Source organism: Rhinolophus sinicus, linkage group LG02 (assembly GCF_036562045.2).
Source record: "Rhinolophus sinicus isolate RSC01 linkage group LG02, ASM3656204v1, whole genome shotgun sequence".
Lineage (NCBI taxonomy): Eukaryota > Metazoa > Chordata > Mammalia > Chiroptera > Rhinolophidae > Rhinolophus > Rhinolophus sinicus.
The window spans coordinates 193,198,340-193,222,413 of record NC_133752.1 but is presented as its reverse complement, the minus strand read 5'-3'; the positions used below and the strand labels follow the sequence as shown (position 1 = coordinate 193,222,413).

The 24,074-nt window shown below is 37.6% G+C and overlaps 1 protein-coding gene across 1 annotated transcript in view; it reads left to right on the top strand.

The window, feature by feature from the left end:
• ENTHD1 (ENTH domain containing 1) overlaps positions 1–24,074 on the top strand; it is a 91,298-nt gene that overhangs the window by 6,974 nt on the left and 60,250 nt on the right. Inside the window, exon 2 of the mRNA XM_019734441.2 lies at positions 7,967–8,209. Within this exon, the coding sequence (XP_019590000.2) occupies positions 7,967–8,209 (243 nt within the window). The remainder of the gene's footprint in view (positions 1–7,966; positions 8,210–24,074) is intronic.

Here is a 24,074-nt window from a genome sequence, read left to right as displayed (position 1 = left end):
TTGGTCATATACTTTGTCTTTTGACGAAGTCCAGTTTGTTGTTTTCTTTTATGGTTAATGCCTTTTGTGCCTGGTCTAAGAAACCTGCCTACCCCAAAGCTGTGAAGGTATTCTGTGTTTTCTTCTAGGTGTTTTATAGTTTTAGCGAGGTCGATGATTGATTTAGAATTAACTTTTGTGTATATTTTGAGGCAGAGAGGTAAATATCATTCTTTTCTATATAGTATCTAGTTGTTTGAATGTTATTACATTTTAATAATAGAGCTTTTCCATGTATGGTATCTCATGTGACCCTTACAACATCTTCTGAGCAACAAAGACTCTGTTATCTCTATTACAGAGATGAAGAGCTGACACACAGATTAAGTTATTTAGGTAAGACTGCACAGCTAATTAATGAATGAACGTGATTAAAACTCATACATCCTAATACTGTTTAGTCCTACTCTATAAGTATGCTACACAGCCTTTCCTAATTGAGTTCTTTAGAATATTCTAACAAAGCTTCGCTGAAGTACTAGAATGAACTTAATTAAAATTGTCTGAAAAATACCCAATTGAATGTTTCATACCATCAAATTATTTATTTACACAAATGGCTTTCTTTTTATAAAAGCAATTCAGGGTTCAGAAATGTGTGCATCATAGGTTTATGTGCTGTTTTTTTCTCAATTAGGTAAGTCATGAAATTGCAGTTAATTTCATTTAAGGGGGCCATTTTATATAAACATACACACGTATATTTAAATTAAAGGTAATTTTTTTAAAAGGTACACTTCAAAAAGACAAATTTTCACTGTTGTTAAAAAGTTTTGTTAAGCTATCTTACTATAAGTAGCATACCTTGGTGACATTACTGCCATTTTAGCTTTCCACTATCATCATTAGTCACCCAATGTAAGAAATGAGATACTTCACGTTTATATTCACGGCTAATTTATGTATAGGCTACCTCTGTGTGTGCCCTCCAGAACTCGAGGATGGGCCCTTGCCAATCATCTACCCGCCAAAGTTTGAATGTTTTGGAGTAAAAACTAAGCCTTTTAAGCCATGGTTAAGAGATAAAGATTAAAATTTAAAAGGCAGGTACTTTGGAAGATGGGATACATTTATTTATATTTACTCTAGTTTATAAATTATTAAAATCTATATTTTTGAGGGAAAGGTTGTTTATTGAGTTCAGGTTCTCATAGAAGGGGAGAAAGTAGCAGGTATTTGAGTCCTGAAAAAGTTTAGAGAAAGTGGGAGCCAAGTAGGAGAAAAAAGGGATGAGTGGGATTTTCCTTTTCAAGGTGACTATAATGAATTGCATAGAGCCAAGACATTTGGAAAGAGTAAGTTAAAAAAAATATATGTGAAAAAAAAAATTACTTTAGATGTTGGTTAGCCATATTGTTTCTAAAAGCCAAATAACTAAAATTTGGGGGTATGACTTCTTTTATAGAAGGGCCTGGATGTGGGGTGGTGTCAGGCAGACAGTTCCTAGGCAGTATGATGTAGTGGCTAAGCACTGGGGGGAAAATCTAGCTTTAAAGCAGTCAGAGAATTTTTCGCTATGGCTGTCGGATGCAATTATCAAAATTCTCTAACCATCGAACCCACCTGATAGATGGTGGTGGATTAATTACTGCAATATAGGTATGCTCACTTATAGAGAGGTGGGTTGGTTAACAAGACAAGGCTGCTGAATTCATTTATAGCTTACATGAGCAAATATGATCTCCAACAAACATTTTTATGGTCTTGATGAACAAATGAAGTTCCTTCAAGAAACTTTTGTTACAGGCTTTGGGTCATCATAAGTGTGGGGACAGAGCCCCAGAGAGCAGTCTCCAGGCTCTCAGCCTCAACGTGGAAAGGTGCTGGCTCGGTTATTAGAGGGCCATTAGAGCTGTAATTGGATAGCCATCCGCTGTGGCTGGGTGGCCATCAGCTATTACTGGTCAGCCATTAGCCACTAATATAACTGCCGTGGCTACGGTGGCAAGGGGGTTGGTTGGTTGGCAGAGAAGTGGGCAGCGGATTGCGGATCGTGTGGAGCCTGCTTCCTGTGTCTCCAACTCAGCCGCTAGCGAGACTATAGTGCTATGAACCCCCATCCATGGCTCCATTGGTGTTCCTTTTTGGCCTCCCCATTTCCTGCGTTCTTATGTGGGGAGCGGGACTAGAGAAACTGCATGACAATAGCCTGTTTTGTTATGTTGTTAAAATTTGTATTATTGTGCGTTTAAACAAAACCTTTATGCTTGAAACAGTTACATATTTTGGATTGCCTTTTGCTCATTTTAAACAAATATAGTAGTATTGATGTCATAGCAAGAAGCAAATCATGACTTTTGTGAACTTCCATGTGCCTGTCCCACCAGTCTTCCCACAGTGCTCTTTATTTATTGTCCTCACGTGAACAACAGTACGGGAAACAAACAAGGGAGAGGAACCAGGTTAGCACTACAGTGCTGCCGAGGCAGCACCATTCTCTTCCCAAGGTTCTCATCAAATGAAATACGAAAGTCAGTCAAAGTAATTGAAGTCTATATTTTATTTTTTTTTAGAACCAATCTTTCTATTTATTAACTTTGTGACTTTGGGAGAGTTTCTTACTGTAAACATACTTTTCTCAGCTGTAAGATGGACTTCATAAACTCTGAGGGTTGGTCTGAGGATTAGGGATAATTTCTGAAAGACAGGCACAAAGTAAGTCATCAGCCAGTGTCAGCGAATACTATGAGTGCTTACGTATTTTTACTTTTATTATTCTTGTTTCCTGCCATGTATATTCGTGTTCAAACCAAGTTCAGTGCAAATATTCACCAGGACATTCTTTTCCACGGCCCTTTGCAGCTCAGCAGATTCTGCCTGTCCAGAGGGCCTTGTCCACACGTCTGTTGCAGCACACGACACACAGCTGTAATGACGTATTTATATGTCAGTCCCCGTCACTGGGCTGGGGGTGTTTGGAGGGCTGGGGTTACTTCATTTGTACCTCGGTTTCTTCACTTGGTTTGGTGGAGGTGTTGAGTAAATGTTTGCTGATCGAATGGCTAGTGGGCTGCTGTAGTCCCAACGAAGGGATTGGTAGCTTTGAAGAGTTTCTCTTTATCCTAAATTTCTCCAGTTTTTCTATAGTGTTTCTAGGTATAGATTTATTTATCCTGCTTGGTCTTTGGAGATCATTTTTGATGTGAGTATTCACATCTTTTTTATAAAATTCCCAGCTGTTATCTCTCTCAATATTAATTTTTTGCAATTACCTTTGTTTTCCTCTTTTGGAACTCCTACATATTCATTCTTTTACTTAACAAACATTTCATAAGTATCTCTTAAGCAAAAAGTAGTTTTGGCTTTCATGGATGTTATGGCGGTGGCTGGTTAGCTCAGTTAGAGCGCGGTGCTAATAACACCAAGGTTGCTGGTTCGATCCCCGCATGGACCACTGTGAGCTGCACCCTCCTTAAAAAACAAAAAACAAAAAACAAAAAACTTCCATGAATGTTATACCCTAATGGAGGAAGAAGACACTTATGAAATAAATCGGCAATTACAAACTGTGGAAGAGCTATAAAAGACAAATGTAGGTGCGTGAAAGTGGGGCCTGACCAAGTCTGAGGCCCTGATGTATGTGTTGGGTAAGGTGGGAAAGGCGTTGTTGTCTCTGAGGAGAAGGCTTTCCTGAAGAAATGAAATCTGAGCCGCTGTCCCTCTGCCAGGCGCTCTTCTGGTATACCTGCATAGCTGGCTTTTGCTTGCTGGTCAAGACTCAGCCAATACGTTACTTCCAAAGGAAGACTTTTCTTGACCATACCCCAGATTACTGTTTAGCACATCACTCTTCCTTATTTTCTTTAGAACATTTACTTTTATCTGGAATTATCTTGTTTAAAGATCTTGTCTCTTTTTTCTCACCTGTGTCCCCACTGCTTAGAACATTTCCTAAAACTTATGTGTTCGAGAAATGCTTACATGTGAATAACCTTGGGTATTGGTCTGTTACATAGTTGTTCTGTGATTGGTATGTTCTTGTCCGTTGCCTTGAGTTTGGGAGGACTCCTCACATTGGCTTTCTACTGGTTCATTTTTCCATCCTGTTGATCCTCCCCTCACTGTACTGTCTTTCTAATGGGGGAGCCAATGGCAGCAACCCACTCTCTGGCCATAGTGATGGGCGTGTGATTTTCAAGCTGGGCCAATCAGAGTTATTCTCCTGGATTTTTTTCAAATTGGAATGAAGGAAGAGGGAGACTTCTCAGGTGGCAGAGAGTGAGGCGTGAACCTGGAGCTGTCTGTGGTCATATCTACATGCAGATTGAAGAAGCCAGTCTGCAGCAGGACGAAATGAAGGCATTACACAGAATTAGAGATGGGAGGCAGAAAAGAGTCCTTCCTGGTGGTTTTCCAGTCTCTGCTTCACTTGGACCTAGGAACCAACTGTAGTCCCTGATTCTCCCATGGCCTTTGCTTTAGCCGGTTCAGATTGAGTTTCTGTCACTTATAACCAAAAGACTTCTAATTAAAACAGTATGCAGCTTTATTTTTATTTTAACCTTCACCTCAACAAACAGACTTTTCATCTTGATGTGTTTTATTTATTTATCTTTGGATATTGATCTCTTGCATAGTTTTAATTTCTTGCTTCAGAGAATCCATGTTCTCTCTCTCTCTCTCTCTCTCTCTCTCTCTCTTTCTCCCTCTCTCTCTCTCTCTCTCTCTCTCTCTCTCTCTCTCTCTCTCTCTCTCTCTCTCTCTCTCTCTCTCTCTCTCCATATATATATATATACACACATATATATATCCCGACCCCTCCCCCTTCTCTCCCTCTCTCTCCTTCTTCCCTCCTTCTCTCCTCTCCCCCTCCCCCCTCTTTTTTCTCTCTTTGACATACAAAGCTCTTGCTGCCCAAGTGTATTCTGTTTCTAGAATTATTGTATTTTAGTACTATGTCCACCTTCCTTTCTTTAGAAACATATTGGTTAGAAGTGAAGTAGATGCCATGTTATTGTTACTACCATTATTATTTAACTCATCCTTGAAGCAGGTTTATTGGGTTCTTGGGTCTTTTCACTTTCAGCTTTGATGCTTTAGAACAGCCAGATTTCTATTCTCCAGCATCTCGAGGGTGGTGGGGAGGGAGCCAGGGCAGTGGGCATCCTTGAGTGGGAAGTTCACTTCTGGGTGATTTCTTCCCTATTTTCTGTAAACTCCTGTGGCCTGGCCTTCGTGATGCTGCAGACTGCTGCCTCAGGGAGGAGCCCTGATGATTTAGGGAGAAGTTTTCCGTCATTGTAGCTAGCTTTCTGCTGCAGGTGCCTGCTTGTCCTTTTGAACTAGTGCTCCTGCCCTCAAACCCCATCAATCCATGCAGACTCCAAGGAGAATATTCCACATCTGTCCCATAACTTCTAATTCTAACCTTTTCTAGTTAGGGGTGTTGCAAGAAGTTATTCCGAGCCAAGCCACTTCCTCAGCTGCTACGTTGTAAATCGGCGCTCATTATCTGTTCACCCATCTGGTTCCATTTGCACTATGTCGAGGAGAAAACTGAGACTTTTTATCGATTCAGTCACAGTAAATATTTATTGAGCATCTACTATGTGCCAATCAGTCTATTCTAGACACTGAAGATCCTGGGTGAATGAGATTCTTTGTTCTCATGGAGCTTATATTCTAGGTGAGGAAACAAACAATAAGTAAAGAAATAAATACATAATACAATATTAGGTAGTGATAAATGCCATGGTGAAAAATAAATAGGATAAAGGACTAGAGAGTGATGGGGTGGGGCTATTTTAGAGCGGATAGGCAGAGGGAAGGTTTCTCTGAGGATGTGATGTTTGCATAGAGACCTGAATGAATGAGGGATCTAGCCATGCAAAGAGTTCCTGGCAGAAGCAGCAGCGAGCACACTGGTCTAAGATGATAAAAAGCATGGTGAGATTGCAGAATAAGGTAGCCAGAGTGGCTAGGGTAGAGGGAGGGGAAAAATGGGAGGGGGTGAGCTCCTGAAGTTAAGTTTTTCACTCCTCCCTCCCCCAGACCAAGCCATGGCAGTTATGGGGGAAAGTAGCATCTGGTGTATTGCCTAGTCCCCAAAGACCAACAGTGACAGCATGTGACAGTCTGTCGTGTCACATGTGTGGTAACCTAAAACACTGTGGCAAGTTTGGGTTTATGGACTGCAAGCTCATCATAGGAAATTAAGGGTGTTTAGAATGATGAAGTTTGAAGCAGTTATAAAAGAAGTTTGGAAGGAAGAAATGACTAAGAAGTGAAATGAGAGAAAATAATCTTGGAAAAGATGGCAACTCTAGCAAAGGTTTCTGACACAGTATCAATCCTTAATGAAAAGACTGGCAGAGAACATTGTCGGCCCTTGTTGTGTAAATATACCCTGAATTTGACGTTTCTCATCACTTCTACTACTAGGAAATTATAGTTGGAAACATTAACACTTTAATTCATCACACTTGGAGCCCAAAATGAACATAATAGTGGATCTTTAGGGACTTTTCAGTTTACTTCTGAAAGAAAAGCTTGGAAAGACATGAGATGTTAATATAAGTTGGTCCTAAGATGTGGAGAAGTAAAGGATTTTCTATATTATTTCTCATGGGAGAGGGTTGAGGATAATCATAATATTACCACATATTTGAATGAATATACTTTTGTATCTGTGAATTAGACTGAACAGATATGCTTATACTGGTTTTCAGGCAGGAAACTCAGGCCCAGCAGACCCACCTGGCTCAGAGTCACACAGATGGTGAAGGGCAGTGCCACGGTTAGAATTCATGGCTTAGACTGTGCTGTGGCACTCTATTAACGGCATCAAGTTGATAGGATAGTATGTCAAAGAAAAACCAGTTACCCTCCCTTCTCTTGTCTCTCCCATTTGTACCCCTGTAAGGTAACATATATTAACAATGTTGTGGGTACACTGTTGCACAGATGGTTGTGTCTGCCTGCCTATCCACCATCCATCCATCCACCCATCCACCATCCATCCATCCACCCATCCACCATCCATCCATCCATCCATCCATCCATCCATCCATCCATACATCCACCATCCATCATCCATCCATCCATCCATCCACCATCCATCATCCATCCATCCATCCATCCATCCACCATCCATCATCCATCCATCCATCCATCCACCATCCATCCATCCATCCATCCATCCACCATCCATCCATCCATCCATCCATCCACCATCCATCCATCCATCCACCATCCATCCATCCATCCATCCATCCATCCATCCACCATCCATCCATCCATCCATCCATCCACCCACCATCCATCCATCCATCCATCCATCCATCCATCCACCCACCATCCATCCATCCACCATCCATCCATCCATCCATCCATCCACCATCCATCCATCCACCATCCATCCATCCATCCATCCATCCATCCATCCACCATCCATCCATCCATCCATCCATCCATCCATCCATCCATCCATCCATTCATTATCCATTCATTCATCCACCCATCCTCTGTCATCCATCCATCCACTTCTCTCTTCTGTATGCATATACTGGTGTATTTCCCCCTGTGTTTTATAGATTTGAATCATTGTATGCTTATTATTTTAACTCTTTAGCTATGTATCATGGTCATGCATTAGGTGAGTACATCCAGAGCTGATTCATTTCTCTTTGTATGCCTATTTTGTTTGATTTATTAAAGAGTACGTATTGCTTTTAAAAGGAAAATCCATAGCATATTTAAAGTGAAAATTGTAATGCCAATGTATAACTTCGTTACATAGTTATTTACTACTTAAAGTATAAGAAAAGGAATGTATTTATTGACAATTCTAATGAAACTTAGGTTTCCCTCTACATGTGGCACAGGTTTTTTCACTTTGCTCACATATTCATTTTTCCTAATTTTCTTTTGAATAAAAATTAATTGTAGCCTTAATTAATATTCTAAGCAAATTCTTTGTATTTTTCAGGTTATCATATCCGGGAAAAGTCTAAGCAAGTCCTAACATTGCTGATGGACGAACAATTGCTGCATAAAGAGAGGGAAGTCGCCTGTCGGACTAGACGGCGTACCTCCTACTCGGTGACGTTTCCTGAAAGATTACCTGGTACAGGTAACTCACCGACAGCCTGTGCTTCTGCCCCCACACCAGAAGTTCCTGCTTTGGAGAAGAAGCAAAAGTTTCTTAAGGTTGCAAGGCTATGTAAAAAAAGTGCGTATAGTGAACATTGGCCTAAAATGCAATAAGTATTTACGAACAACTAAAAAATATAAAACATAACTTTTAGTACTAACATATTAATACTATATTAGTTCTATTCCTATATTAGACATCATACTATAGGGAACAAAGATGAATGATATTCAGGAGAAAATTTTGTGACTGTTTTTTGAATGCCGTTATGTGGGATTCGAATGAAATGGTTTTGAGCTTACAAGGTAGTGAGCAAGTGATGACCCTATTTTGTATCCTAGTTTACTTTTAAGATTTTAATCATAACTAGAATGTGAAGGAGAACTGTTCTCTGAGACCAGGGTCTGGGCATGTGTGCATTTGTGCTATTTGATCCTACAAATCAAGGAACTGACATTTTCTTAAATGTGCCTCAAAATTCTAAAATTGCTCTAAAACTCTTCTAGGACAATACCTTGTGTTATGTAACTGTTTCCTTTGCCTAAAATTTTAAATGTGGACTATTGAACTTTTTTAAAAAAGGGACTTGGTTATAATGTTATAATACAAATCAGCAGGAAAATGAAATTATGTTTTCTACCAAATTTGCTAAAACATAAAAGACTGTCATCTGTGCCCTAACTTCTCCAGTACAAACCTTGTTTTGATAAGTTGTGTACAAAGAATGGACTGTTTGAGGAAGCAGAAACATTAATGAACTGTGACTTGGATAACTGTCCCCTAAGAGGAACTAAACTTTGTGCTATAAGTCAGCAGCATAGGAGGAGGAATAGACAGTTACACGCACTTTCAGAGGCTCAGCTCCTAGCTTTACCGTGGAAATCTTTCAAGATCCTGAAAGAGATGCTGGTGATGGATAGATGAGTAGATATTCCAAATGTCAGTTAAGTATGAAAACTTAAAAATGTTAATAGTAACACCAACACAAAGTAATCCTATGAACAATCACAAAAGTACTTGTCTGACTTAGTGAAGAGTTCTCAAATGTTCACTCAATTTGTACTGTGCAGTCTGGGGAGCTGGAAAGACAGTAAAGAGGTGGCCGTTGCAATTATAATACCAGCTAATGCTTCTGAAAGTAACAGAACCTCTTTCTTTAGGGTACCCATTCCTTTGAAATAAATCTCCAAAAGAAACATAGACCCATTCTGAAATTTTCTCATGAAAGCCTTAAATTGAAACTGATACTAAAAAGGAGTTACAGAATAAAATAACCAATTATGACTCATCTGGAGTTTCTTCCCCCCTTTTGTACTTCTGTTATCTTGTTTTCCTTCCTCCATTTCTTCTCTCTTTCATTATAAACATATATTTATTGACTTTATTATTTAAAATTTGGATATCTAGCAGAAATTTGGAGCCATTGCACTAAATAAAGTCCCTTTCATCATGGAGCAAATAGTCTAGTAACTGAGACAGATATTAAACACACATTAACAAAATAGATGTAAAACTATTATGTCAGATAGTGACAAGTCATATATATATATATATATATATATATATATATATATATATATATATATATAGTATATATATAGTAAAGCAGCGCCTGGGGACAGAGAGTGACAGGGACGGCTTTATTTTAGGTCAGGTAGAGAGGGCAGGCCTTTTGGAGAGGTGAATATGTAAACAGATTCCTGAGTGAAGTGAGGGAGGGACCCATGTGTACCTGGGGTGTGCCAGGCAGAGAGAACAGCAGGTGCAAAGCTGTGGGACTGGAGCGATCTTGGCATCTGTAATTGTAAGCTGAGGAAGCGAGGCCCTGAATTGCTACAGAAGTAGCTCAACTCTGAGCCATTGTTATGACTCATAGAAGGAAATCTAGTTTATTGCTTTACAGTCACTGATTTTTTCTAAATTCAAAATGATATTCTCCAGCTTTATGACACATCTTATTTACTCAACTGAGCTCTGATGACTCTACCTTCCAATGAAGAAGTTTTGCTACAGTTTAGTTTTTGCATACCACAAACACGTATTGAATACGTACTTTCTATATCCCAGGTACTGTTCTAGGCCTGGTTGGCCAATTGGATATGTTTCTGCTCTCATGAAGGCTATATCTAGTGATGGGCTTTGCAAAAAGTTTTCGTGAACGATGGCATCATTGAAATGAATCTGTAGTAAGAGTACTATTACTTAAAGTAAATAGTGAATGTTGGGGTGTAAAAGCTGTAGTAAATTTGTTAAAAATCTGTTACATTATTTAAAAATTTTATTTATCTATCACCGTATATACTAGATACATAGCTGTGTATGTTTATGTTCAAAAAAGACTAATTGAACTAAATAATTTTAGCAATATTCACCATTTCCCTGTAGGCATTTGAATCTGAAGCTGTATTTTAAAGGAAGACAGAAAACTGACAGTTTGGTTGGGGCCGGGGGAAGATAGGAAAATAAATTGGGGAGGAGCATTTTTAGTGGAACAGGACAAGTAGCAAACAAAAACTTGGGTGGTGGGTGGACCAGTTAGAATTAGGTGTACCCAGAAGTGATAGCAGTAGAGGCCACAAAAATGGTAGCGGTTTAAACATAATAGGAATTTATTTCTCTCCTCTAAAAATAATTCAGAGCTAGGTATTCTAGGACTGATTTTGTGTTCTATGAAGTCAGGGACCCAGGGCTCTTTCTGTCTTTTTGCTCCACCAAACTCGGCATATAATTTCTACTTCATGATCCAAGATAGCTGTTTGAGCTCCAGCCATCACATCTGTTTTCTAGCCAGTAGGAAGGTGAAGAGTTTGAAAATATGAATGCCCCTTCCTGATAAGGACACTTACTGAAGTTGCTCGTGACATCTTGGCTTACATATTATTACTTACCACTTAGTCACATGGAAACTCCTAGCTGCAAGAGAGGCTGAGAAATGTAGTTTTTATACTGGACAGCCTTGTGCCCGGATGAAAGTTAGAGAATCTATTGTTAAGGAAGAAGGAGAGAATAAATAACTATAAGGAACAGCAAATAGTCTCTACCGTAGTGGGAAAGAATACAAACAAATGAATTAATTGTGGTAATAGGTGGTTGTCAGATTACATAGAACAGAGACTATGAATGTGAATATGTAGGAAAATGTGGGCAGATAGTTGAGAGTACTCAGCACAGTTCACAAAGGACATAATGAACAGTATTGGAAATTTCAATTTGATACGACTAGCAACTAGGACCCATTGTAGGCCTTGGAGAACAGAAGGGGTGTTTAGTTCAGTCACAGAACTTAGCTTTCTTATTACTAAAAACAGCTGTTGGTGGGAGATAATTCTTATTGCTTTGTGTAGAATGAAGGAGATACGAATTGAAGGGCAGCTCATAAGAGACAGTTGTTTCAATTCAAGAACCCAAGACCCGCTCTAGGGTTATTGAAATGAGGGAAAGATAATGTTTAAAGATAGAATATAGAGAGGAAATGGGGTAAGTAGATGGTGTGTTGGAGAAGAAAGAGAGAAATTGAAAATGACTCTAACATTTGAGTTAGAGAAAATGGAGGCAAGTGATGGTATCATACAGGTAAATTTCCATCCATAGGAATTTAAAGATGTTTCTAAATTATTTAGTTATAATGAAATGTAAAATTGAATGCATTGCTAGAAATATGATTTCCAGGCTTTAGGATCTAGAGCTGAAACAGCTGTGCTTAGCTCCTTTGTTGTAAATTAGCAAGGGAAAAGAAGTACTTTAGAGAAGGTGTTATATACACATCATTGCTTTTACTTTTTTTTCTACTGCTGGATGTTTTCCCCCAATTTTAATTCTGGTAGACAGCTTGGGAGGTTTTTGTTTAGATGAGTTTGATGTTGGAAGAAAGAGATGAACTGAAGGATAATTGCTACTTGATGGCATGACCGAAAACTATATAAAGCACGGTTATAACTCAGTTTCTGTGAGCCATGAGCGTTGGGTCTTTTGCTTAGAGGTAATAGGAATAAACACTATCGCCACAGACATTGTGTACAATCAGATTAGCAAAGCTTTAGCTCTGTGGTCATCTGATTGTCCATAAAGAGCTCTTCAGTAGTAGTAGTGTTTGCAATGAAACTTTACCTTATTAGAGAAGGATGACTCTAGTCTATATCATGGAATTATTTCCCTAAAAATTGTATGATTCCTGTTGGACCAAAAGTTAAACTTCAAAGTAGTTGTCATGCTTTTAGAAGCAAAAACACCAGTGTAGATGGTACTTCCTCCAGTGAACTTTGCACTGACAGAGTTGATGTGGAGTCATACTTGGTTGCCTTGTCTCATAGAGTCTAGATGGCAGTCTATGGTACAAATGGTAGTCGCTACTCAAGCATTTGCATTGATGAATGTCAGTGATTTTTTTTAAAATTTGAAAACAAACAGATATACAAAAAAGAAAATAACAATAACTTGTATTCCTACCACCTTAAAGCAACCACTGTTAACATCTTAGAATATTTGCTTTCCAGTCTGCTTATTTTTTGTTTGTTTTTGTTTCAGAAAAATCACTTTATTCTTGTAGAAACAATACAGGCTCACTATTAGAGTCTCAATCACTTCTAATCCCATCACTCAGAAGTAGCCACAATTAATATTAGATGAACATGAATTCTAGGCCTCTTTCTATCCATACATACATATAGAAAGATGGATAACTAGAGAGAAATCATTTTTATAAAAATATAATTACACTAGATGCTATTTTTTACTCAAAAATAGTGCAGGTCTACTTCTGACAATAAGACTTACTAGGAGCTCTAGGAAGCAAGCCCCTTTATTGCATAATAACCAAAGACTGGAAATGACACGCTATTTGGGAGATTTCCAACCTTAGCAGAGGTATGGGAAGTCTCCAAGGGTCTCTCCTTCTGAAAAATTTAATGAAATTAATTAAGTTAATTAAATAAGCCAAATAAGAAGAAGACATGTGAGCTGGGGTCAGCGGGACTTTGAGCTGGTGCCTGTGGGACACTGCAGGTGACTGTAGGCCTTGAGCTGCTTCAGGGCAGTTGTCAGTAGTTAGGAAAACGAGTTTGGGGCTTGCCTTGAGCATTCGGAAGGAAAGCCTGGGATTACTATGCTGAGCCCAGACACTCAAAGGGCGCCATCGTGATTCCAGGTTGTTCTCTCTGCAAGAAGAAAGCCTGCTCAGCCACCAATTAAAATCTGGCAGAGAAATTAAAAGCATAAGTTTTGAAATGGAGGAAACAAATTTATTTGCAGATAATAGGATTTTCATACAGAAAACTTGAAAAGACCTGTAGCCATATTAGAAATACTAAGAGAGTTTTATCAAGATGGCTGGCTCTAAGATCAAAATATATAAATCAAATTATATTCCTATATGTCAGCTATAAACAGTAAACGTAATTTAAAAAATAACATTTATAGCAGCAAAAAGTTATGATTGGCTTAGGGATAAATCTTACAAGAGATGTACAAAATCTGCCTACTGAAAATTATAACAATTGAAATACATTAAAGAGGACCTATATACATGGAAAGATATTCATGTTTGTCAATTGAAATACTCAAAAATGCAAATATCGGTTCTCTCCAAATTGCAAAGATTTAGTAGAGGGCCTCTTAAGCTTGATGCTATTGACTTTGTAAACCAGAAAATTCTTTGTTGTCAGGACCGTCCTGTGCAGTGTAGGATGTTTAGCATTATCTGCAGTCTCTACACACTACATGCTATAAGCACACATCCCTTCCTGTAGTGAGAGCCAAAAATGTCTGCAAACATTGTCAGATGTCCCTTGAGGGCCAAAATTGCCCCCAGTTGAGAACCACTGATTCAGTGCAATTACAGTCAAAATCCAAAAAGGATTTTTCAGATTGAATGTGATGGGCTGATTCTATAATTTAGCTGGAAGAGTCAGAAGTTCAAGAATATGCAAAACATTCCTGAAGAATAGGTGCAGGGCTTGCCTTTCTATGTAACAAGACTAAAGCATTAGTCATCATTGCAGAGTGGTATTGATGCAGAATTAGTGTGTGGACCAGTGGGACACACTGTAGGGCCCAGATAACAGACCTAGGCAACTGTGTTATCTTAATATATGACAGGATAGCATTTCAGTTGGGTGGGGAAAAGATGAACTACTTGATATGACAGGGGCAATATTTATCCATATTGAAAAAAATGCAATTAGGTCTCTACCTCATGTCACGCACAAAAACAAATTCTAGATGAACTAAGGACTTAAAAGTGAAAAAACAAAACTTCAAAATATTTAGAAGAAAATATGGGAGAATACCTTTTTACATTGAGATAGGGTAGGATTTCTTAAACAGAAAAAGTATAAACATCAAAAAAAAAGCATTTACAAATTTGACTCTTGTGGTAGGCACAATTCTGAGAATAAGTCCCAATGACCTTGCCTTTATATAATCCCTTCCCCTTGAGTGTGGGTATAATTGTGAATATGATGAATTACCACCTCATGATTATGTTAATTATATGTCAAAAAGGGAGTATTGGGTGGGCTTAAGCTAATCACACGCACCTTTTAAAAGCAGAGTTTTCTCCAGATGGTGGCAGAAGAGGAAGTCAGAGGGATTCCATGTGTGAAAAGGATTTGATGCTCCCTCCTGACTTGAAGATGGAGTAATAAAGGATGCAAGTGGCTTCTGGAAACTGAGAGAGACCCCTGGTTACCAGCCAGCAAGGAAATGGGAACCTCAGTTCTACAACCACAAGGGACTGAATTCTGCCAACAATCTGAATGATCTTGGAAGTGGATTCTTCCCCTGAGTCTCCAGCCAAGCTGCCACCTGAATTTGGGCCTTGTGAGACCTGAAGCAGAGAACCCGGTCAAGCTTGCCTGGACTTCTGACCTACAGAACTGTTATGTAATAAATGGGTGTCGTTTTAAGCAACTACGTTTATGGTAATCTTTGGCAGCAATAGAAGACTAATAAAACTATATTAGATTTAAGAATTTTTCTCTTCATCAAAAAAAACCCATAAAAAATAAAAAAGACAGGAACTAGAAGAAAAATTTCCAACACATATAACTGACAAAGAATTAGTATCCAGAATATATAAAGAATTCCTACAAATCAGTAAGAAGAGGAAGAAAAGGACAGCCCAACTGAAAAACAGAAAGGAGATGTGGAAAGCATTTTCTAAAAAAGAGGAGGAAACATGGAAAGAAACATTTTCAAAAATGTTCAACCTTGTATTGTTATATAGTAGCAACAAACAATTATAAAATGAAATATATGAAAATACACAATTTACAATAACTTAAAAAATCATCTAATGCCATATTGTGAGGAATTTCCTTCTACATTTGTAATCTGTTTTTGCATGCCATCTTCCTTTCTCTCTCTCCCTCTTTCTTGCTTCTTCTTCTTTTCCTCCTTCTCTTTCCTTTTTTCCTTGTGAAATATGGTTAGTTGCTAGGTCATTTCTTTACAGCTTGCTGATGCTTTGGCAGCTCTGATGAGGCACTATTTTGAAGGCAGTAGAGAGTTAAGCACTCAGCTTCTGGAACCATGCTGCCTGCATTTGAATCCTGATTCAAATTGTGTGGATTGTGTGACCTCGGACATGTTACTTAAACCTTTGTGCTGCAATTTCAGCATCTATAAACTAGAAATAATACAGTTACCTATTATAGAGTTGTTGTAAGAAGTGGGGTAATGTAGTTACAGCACAATAAAGTTTGGCAGTTACTTGCTCAGATACACTTAGTGATTTCTGGACTCTTCCAACCATATCTGAGACCAGTCCATTTTCTCCACGAAGTTGTAGCTTGTGGGCTATTATTTTATCCACTTTCCTGCAGCAGGAGGAATGAAAGTCCCATTCAGCCATATGCCATCTTGTTTAGAATGCCTGGACTGTGCTCTGTCTTCTGAGTGTTTGGTATAAGTTCCTGTTCGTTTTGTCTAGTTGGGAAATGTGTCCTGTTCCCATGGGCCGGGGAGATACCCTCGAGCTTCAGATCACCCACCAGTTCAGTGTGAGTTTCACTTCATTACAGTGTCAGCATCTTTATTTACTCCTTCTGCTACACCTAGTTTTTTTCTTTAGCTATTTCCACCTCTTCTCAGTCATAAGGAGGGGAAAAAACATCATCTGCTCAGTTCCCTCTTTTCCAGATATTTGGATATTGATAAGAAATCTCAGGATCTTGTCAACTCGTGTCACCTTTGGGGAAGAGGGGAAGTCCTAGATCTTGTTTCTTTTCTTGGCCACCAGTTATTTTCATCTTTTTTCTTTGAAAAATTACTTTTAGTTGTATCTGTTTCTGCGTTAGATTGCTGTTGTAAAATTTTTTGTGAGTTTTGACTTTTGTTTTAAACGCCTCATTGAGGATTGAGTGATGGAAGTTCTGTGTTGCAGTTTCATTCTGGAGTCAGCCATTCAGTATTTAAACCTGCTCTGTAGTGACTGTGTATTTCTTATTGTCCCCGTAGCCGAGCATTTAATACAGCTTGTGGGTTTTCCTGTTTTTCATTATTCTTGAGTAAGAACTGCTGGCAGTGTCTTAAATTTTGTATGCTATTGTTAGCAAGACACCGACATAAAATTAAAAAACCACAGTCGACACCCATCACTATTCAGCTTCAGGGCACACTGCAGTGGTCAGGTACTTGTACCGTCCATGAAGTGGTCTCCCCAATAAGACAAGTGTCCATCAGATACCCTACAAAGTCTTTCAACATTACTGATTATACTCCCCAAACTGTCCTTCGTATCCCCATGGCAATTTTGTGGTTACCAATTATGCCTTCTAATCCCCTCACCCTCTCCCCTTCTCCACACCCCTCCCATCTAGCAACCCTCAGTTTTTTCTCTATATCTCTGAGACTGTTTTTGATTAGCCTGTACATTTAGTCTAGTCTTTGGATTCCACATGTAAGTGAGATCATATGGTATTTGTCTTTCTCCATCTGACTTATTTCAGTTAGCATAATGTTCTCTAGGTCCATCCATATCGTTGCAAATAGTAAGATGTCATTCTTCTTTATGGCTGCGTAATACTCCATTGTATAAATGTGCCAGTTTCTTAATCCAGTCATCTACCGATGGGCATTTTGGTTGTTTCCATGTCTTGGCTATTGTGAATAGTGCTGCAATAAACGTAGGGCTGCATAAATTTTTTCAAATTAGTGTTTTGGATTTCTCTGGATAGACACCTAAGAGTAGAATTGCTGGGTCATAAAATAGTTCCATTTCCAGTTTTTTGAATACCTCCATACTGATTTCCATAGTGGCTGCACCAATCTGCAATTCCACCAGCAGTGCACAAGGGATCCCTTTTCTCCACATCCTCACCAGCACTTGTTGTTTGTTGATTTATTGATGATAGCCATTCTGACTGGGGTGAGGTGGTATCTCATTGTGGTTTTTATTTGCATTTCTCTAATGATTAGTGAGGTTGAGCATTTTTTCATATGTCTGTTTGCCATCTGTATGTCCTCTTTAGAAAAATGTCTCTTTATGTCCTCTGCCCATTTTTTAATTGGGTTGTTTGTTTCTTTGGTGTTGAGTTGAATGAGTTTTATTAAATAAATTTTGGATGTTAGCCCCTTATCAGATGTATCATTGACAAATATCTTCTCCCATTCAGTAAGATGCCTTTTTGTTTTATTGATGGTTTCCTTCGCTGTGAAAAAACTTTTTAGTTTGATGTAATCCCACATGTTTATTTTTTTTTCTTTTACTTCCCTTTCCTGAGGGCATATATCAGTAAAAATATTACTAAGGGTAATGTCTGCAAATTTTCTTCCTATATTTTCTTCTAGGAGTTTTATGGTTTCAGATCTTACATTTAAGTCTTTAATCCATTTTGAATTTATTCTTGTATATGGTGTAAGGAGGTGGTCCAGCTTCATTTTTTTGCATGTGTCAGTCCAGGTTTTCCAGCACCATTTATTGAATAGACTGTCTTTACTCCAGTGTAAATTCTTGCTTCCATTGTCATAGATTAAATGACCATATAGGCATGGATTTATTTCCGGCTCTCTATGCTGTTCCATTGATCTGTGTGTCTGTTTTTATGCCAATACCATGCTGTTTTGATTACTATAGCCTTGTAGTATGCTTTGATATCAGGTATAGTGATACCTCCCACTTTGTTCTTATTTCTCAAGATTGCCATGGCTATTTGGGGTCTTTTATGATTACATATAAATTTTAGGAATCTATGTTCTATTTCTGTGAAAGCTGTCCTTGGAAGTTTGATAGGAATTGCCTGGAATCTGTATACTGTCTTAGGCAGTATGGACATTTTAACTATATTAATTCTTCCTATCCATGAGCATGGTGTGTGTTTCCATTTTTTTGTATCTTCAGTATCTTATAATTTTCTGAGTACAGGTCTTTTACTTCTTTGGTTAAATTTATTCCTAAGTATTTTGTAGTTTTTGAAGCAATTGTAAATGGGACTGTTTTTAAAATTTTTCCTTCTGATAGTTTATTATTGGTGTGTACAAATACAACTGATTTCTGAATATTAATTTTGTATACTACTTTACTAAATTCATTTATCACTTCTAATAATTTTTTGGTGGAGTCTTTGGGGTTCTCTCTATATAGTATTATGTCATCTGCATATAATGAAAATTTTACTTCCTCCTTACCAATTTGGATGCCTTTTATTTCTTTATCTCGTGTGATTGCTGTGGCTAGAACTTCCAGAACTATGTTGAATAGAAGTGGAGAAAGTGGGCCACCTTGCCTTGTTCCTGATCTTAAGGGGAGTGGTTTTAGCTTTTCCCTGTTGAGTATGATGTTAGCTGTGGATTTATCGTATATATGGCCTTTATTATGTTGAGATATGGTCCCTCTATTCCTGCTTTCTTAAGAGTTTTTATCATAAATAGTTGCTGGATTTTGTCAAATGCTTTTTCTGCATCTATTGATAAGACCATATGATTTTTATTTTTCATTTTGTTAATGTGCTGTATCACATTAATTGATTTGTGGATATTGAACCAACCTTGCATACCAGGAATGAATCCCACTTGATCGTGGTGTATGATCTTTTTAATGTATTGCTGAATTCTGTTTGCTAATATTTTGTTGAGGATTTTTGCATCTATGTTCATTAGGGATATTGGCCTGTAATTATCTTTTTTTGTAATGTCTTCATCTGATTTTGGGATCAGGGTGATTGTGGCCTCATAAAAGGAGTCTGAGAGTCTTCCCTCCTTCTGAATTTTTTGGAATAGTTTGAGGAGAATAGGTGGTAATTCTTTGAATGTTTTGTAAAATTCACCTGTAAAGCCATCTAGTTCAGGGCTTTTGTTTGTTGGGAGCTTGTTGATTTCTGATTCAATTTCCCTGGTAGTAATCAGTCTATTCAGGTTTTCCCTTTCTTCTTGAGTTAGCCTTGGAAGGTTGTATGCTTCTAGAAAATTATCCATTTCTTCCAGATTGTCTAATTTGTTGGAGTATAGTTGCTCATAGTATTTTCTTAAAATTTTTTGTATTTCTGTGGTGTCTGTTGTCACTTTTCCTCTTTCATTTCTGATTTTATTAATTTGGGTCCTCTCTCTTTTTTTTGATGAGTCTGGCTAAAGGTTTGTCGATTTTGTTTATCTTCTCAAAATATCAGCTGTTGGTTTCATTGATCTTTAGTATTGCTTTTTTTTTTTTTTTGGTCTCTATTTCATTTATTTCTGCTCTGACTTTCTCATATTTTTATATTTACCTATTTCAAAATTTAAAATCTGCTTAAACATCTCTGCTTTCTTATTCTTTATACTTTTCCTTTTTCACTTAAAAAAGAAAGCATGCCTTTCCCCCAGTAATGTCAAAATTCATCTTTCAAAACAGCTTCACAGTACTCACATTTGATCTCCCGTCCCTTTGCAGCATTTCTCAGAAGTAAGTAGGATCAAAGAGCTTGTGCCTGTCCTGTAGTGGGTGCTGTGGTAACTGCCGCTCCCCGCCACCCCCAATCCCCACTTCAAGATCAAAGCATTCATTCCTGCTGGGAGGACTGGTGGATCAGGGCTCTCAGCTGTGTCCTTCTCTGGGAATTCCCAACAGCTGAAGAGAGCCTCTTTGCCCAAGGTCACCCCCACTTCCTGAGGGAACCCACATCCAGTGACCTATAGACGTGGGCCAGCCCCCTTGCTTCAAGGCAGAACAACTGTGAAGAGCCATCCCAACCCCCAAAGCTCCTGGTAGGATTGGCTGAGGCCTCTGTGGTAGCCATGACAGTTCACTTCCACCCTGGCCCAATCCTGCCCCCCACATGCCTCACACATCCTGTTTCTGAGAGTCTGCCCTTGTGAATCTCCCTCAAACAGGTCTGAGCCATGGCGCCTGTTTCCTGGGAACCCAACCTAGGACAATGCTTTACCTCAAGATTTAAAATATAGGACTATCATAATATGTGTACATAAATGAAAGAGAATTATAAAATAAATGTTGCAAAATTTTAACAATTACTGAATCTGGGTGAAAAGTGTATGGGAGTCATTTGTACTATTCTTGCAACTTTTCTGTTAAGTTTGAAATTATTACAAAATGGAAGTTTAAAAAATTAGGATAAATGTCAGTGATTTGAAGATGGTGAAGTGTAATTATGCTCTAAGTGAAATTGTTAAGGTTCCAATTCATGATTCTGCAAAAGTTAGTTATAAACTTAATCACCGTGAGACTTTTATATCTTATCAATTCTTCATTGGCCCAATGACTATTTTCTATGAAGGACACATTTGTTTATCTTTAAAAATTAAATTTGTTAAGAAAATGTCCAATTTACTTAAATTATACCTGAGAGGGCACTGTCAATACATAGCAACAATGTTTGCTAGATGCTAAATAATAAATGGAAAAATTTGGGAATTTGTTCAGTTTATAGAGCATTTCATTTCCAAAATGTGCTGTTTGCATTGTTAATGTCTGATCGTTTGAACGTCAGTTTGATTATCTCATCTAAGAAATATTACAGAGTTTACCAGTTCTGCTTTGTGGTATTATCTGAGTAGTTCAGGCTGAATGAGATCTACAGCTTCTGTCTAGATAGTTGCTACCAAGTACCTACAGTCTTGTATCTAAGCCCTCATCTTCAGATGACTCAGTAGCATCATTTCCTGTAGCATCTTCACTGTTTCCTCTGAGGTTTCTCATTCACACACTAATTCTTCTTGGTTTGTGAGTTCACAGTCTCAACTGATAAATAGCTTATGATCCCAAAGGGGCTTCATTTCCACTAAGGAACTAAACGTGTGTTCTCTTTTTCTGCTTTCTTGTGAAGATCCAGAGATCAGTGTTGTGTAATCATCTAATGTAATTAAGCACACCTCGCTGCCAGTGTTGTGCTGCCTGAAACTGAAAACATTTCTAAATGAGTTTCCATAGACTCACTATACTATAACTGCCTACCTTCTTGCCCCTGTAAGATTAGTTAATGTAGGTTTATAACATTTTAGTTATTCTAGGCTAAAATGCATCACCAAATAGGCAAGATTTTTTTCTTTCACGATTCTTGCTATTCTTCAGTTTTCCTCATACTTTACTTCAAAATGGACTTCCTGAAATTTTTATTAATCTGCTTCTGCGATGTCTAAAACCTAGGTTCATATCATCTCAAGGTGATTTTGTTGCTGAGTTCTCAAAGAGTGATAATGTAGTTCCTGATTAAATCATATGAAAGCACATAGGTGATCTAAACCTCAAACTACTACTGTTTGCCAGTATATAGTATAAAATCTCCAAGTCCAAAATAAGCTTATTTTAATTTTTTTTCATGTGAAGTTACAAGAAAATGAAAAGTTACAATCATCAATGAGAGGTTCTTACTCTTTCTGCAGTATCTTTGTTATATACCAGACTTGCTTCTTTTGCCCATGTAGTTCTTCCTGCTTGGAATAATTTCTTCCTCCATGTTTATCAGGAACCTTGACATCCTTCAAAGCTTGTTCAACTTTTACTTTTTATTTGAGGCTTTTTCTGGGTACTCTGGTATACATTGATTCCCCCCCACACACACACACACTTAGCATGTCTAGGCCTAAAGTTAATTTAAGGAAATTTGGGGTGTAATTATTCTCCTCTAATTGTTTCCTGTAGGTCTGTATGTTAGACTTATCTCCCCAGTCAGGTTATAAACATTTTGAAGGCAAGAACCATGTCTTATACCATTGCTTTTCAAGCTATTTTTCTTGCATGACCCCTAAGATGATTTTGAAAAATTACATCTAACACATTTTTAAGTTGATGTATGAAATTTTATCGTTAAGTATAAGTAACTGCAAAGGCTATAATTCAAAATATTGACATCGAAGATGAAAGAATAAAACAAACAAAACTGTTACATGAGACTTTGAAATGTATCTAAAGAAATCTAAATACTGTTATGATTGATACCTGTAACCATTCATTTGAAAAAAATACATGAAGTCTTCTTTAACTGTTGGAATTTTTACATCAGTCCCTTTTCTACTTGAAGTACTATTTCTATTCCACATCCCTCACAGAATTTTATCCTAATAAAAAGTACTTTTATGCTTGAAAGTCTTCTCTATATCAAATATGTATACAAATTGAAATTATTTTTCTAAATTTTCTGTGACCAGAGGTTTTAAGTAGTAAAATAGTCCTTCTAGATTGACTTATCATTACAATTATTTTTAGTACACAAAACCAAAACCACATAAATGTATTATAAATTTTTAAAAAATATATATATATATATTTTTTTAAAAAATTTATTATATATATATATATATATATATATATATATATATTTTAATTTATAATATATATATATATTTTTTTAAAAAATTTATTATATATATATATATATATATTTTTTTTTTTTTTAAGGGGAACAGAACTTTATTGGGGAACATTCAATCTAAGTTGTGGAGGGTGCTGTCCAGCTTCAAGTTGTTGTTCTTTCAGTCTTAGTTGTGGAGGGCACAGCTCAGCTCCAGGTCCAGTTGCCGTTGCTAGTTGCAGGGGGCACAGCCCACCATCCCTTGCGGGAGTCGAGGAATTGAACTGGCAACCTTGTGGTTGAGAGCCCGTGCTCCAACCAACTGAGCCATCCGGGAGGCAGCTCAGCTCAACGTGCCGTGTTCAACCTTAGTTGCAGGGGGCAGAGCCCACCATCCCTTGCGGGACTCGAGGAGTTGAACTGGCAACCTTGTGGTTGAGAGCCCACTGGCCCATGTGGGAATCGAACCGGCAGCCTTCGGAGTTAGGAGCATGGAGCTCTAACCGCCTGAGCCACCGGGCCAGCCCCTGTATTATAAATTTTTGTAAATAGTTATTAAACATAAAGGGTACAATTTTATTGAAATACGTGCTTTTATGAGATACGTGGAACTGTTCATGTACCACATAGGAATATTACTTATTGCTAGAAATAAGCAGGGTTCAGCATAAATTCTGTTTGTTTAATATTTTTATAGATGTAGAAGCTACAAGGAATTGTTCACATAAAATTGTAGGTGGGAAAAGAAGTTGTTTTAGTTTAGCAATGTCAATCAATTCTATGAATACCTTCCAACTAATATGCCAGAAATTATATGGTGATTTATTACAGTAATATTTTTCATCTCTTGTCAACTGTCAACTTGATTATTTCTTTTTTCAATATTGTTGAAATCAAAGGATTGGAAACACCCTATTTAGGAAAAGATTTGTTAAATAGTCATAAGGAATAATTTACTTTCTCAGTTTCTGAAGATAATACCAAAAAAACCCTTTATTAAAATTTATCAAATGAATATTCATTATTCCTGTTACACTAAACAAAAAACATTAATTACAACATATCTGTCAATACAGTAATTTTTTTGAGAAAAGGATTTTATTGTGTCATATTCTTTAAATATATTTTCATCAACTCTTCAGAACAGCAGATTTGATTCATTCAATTTTTGGAAATTATTTATCATATTTACCTAATTGGCAAAACCAGCTCTCCTTGTCAAAACC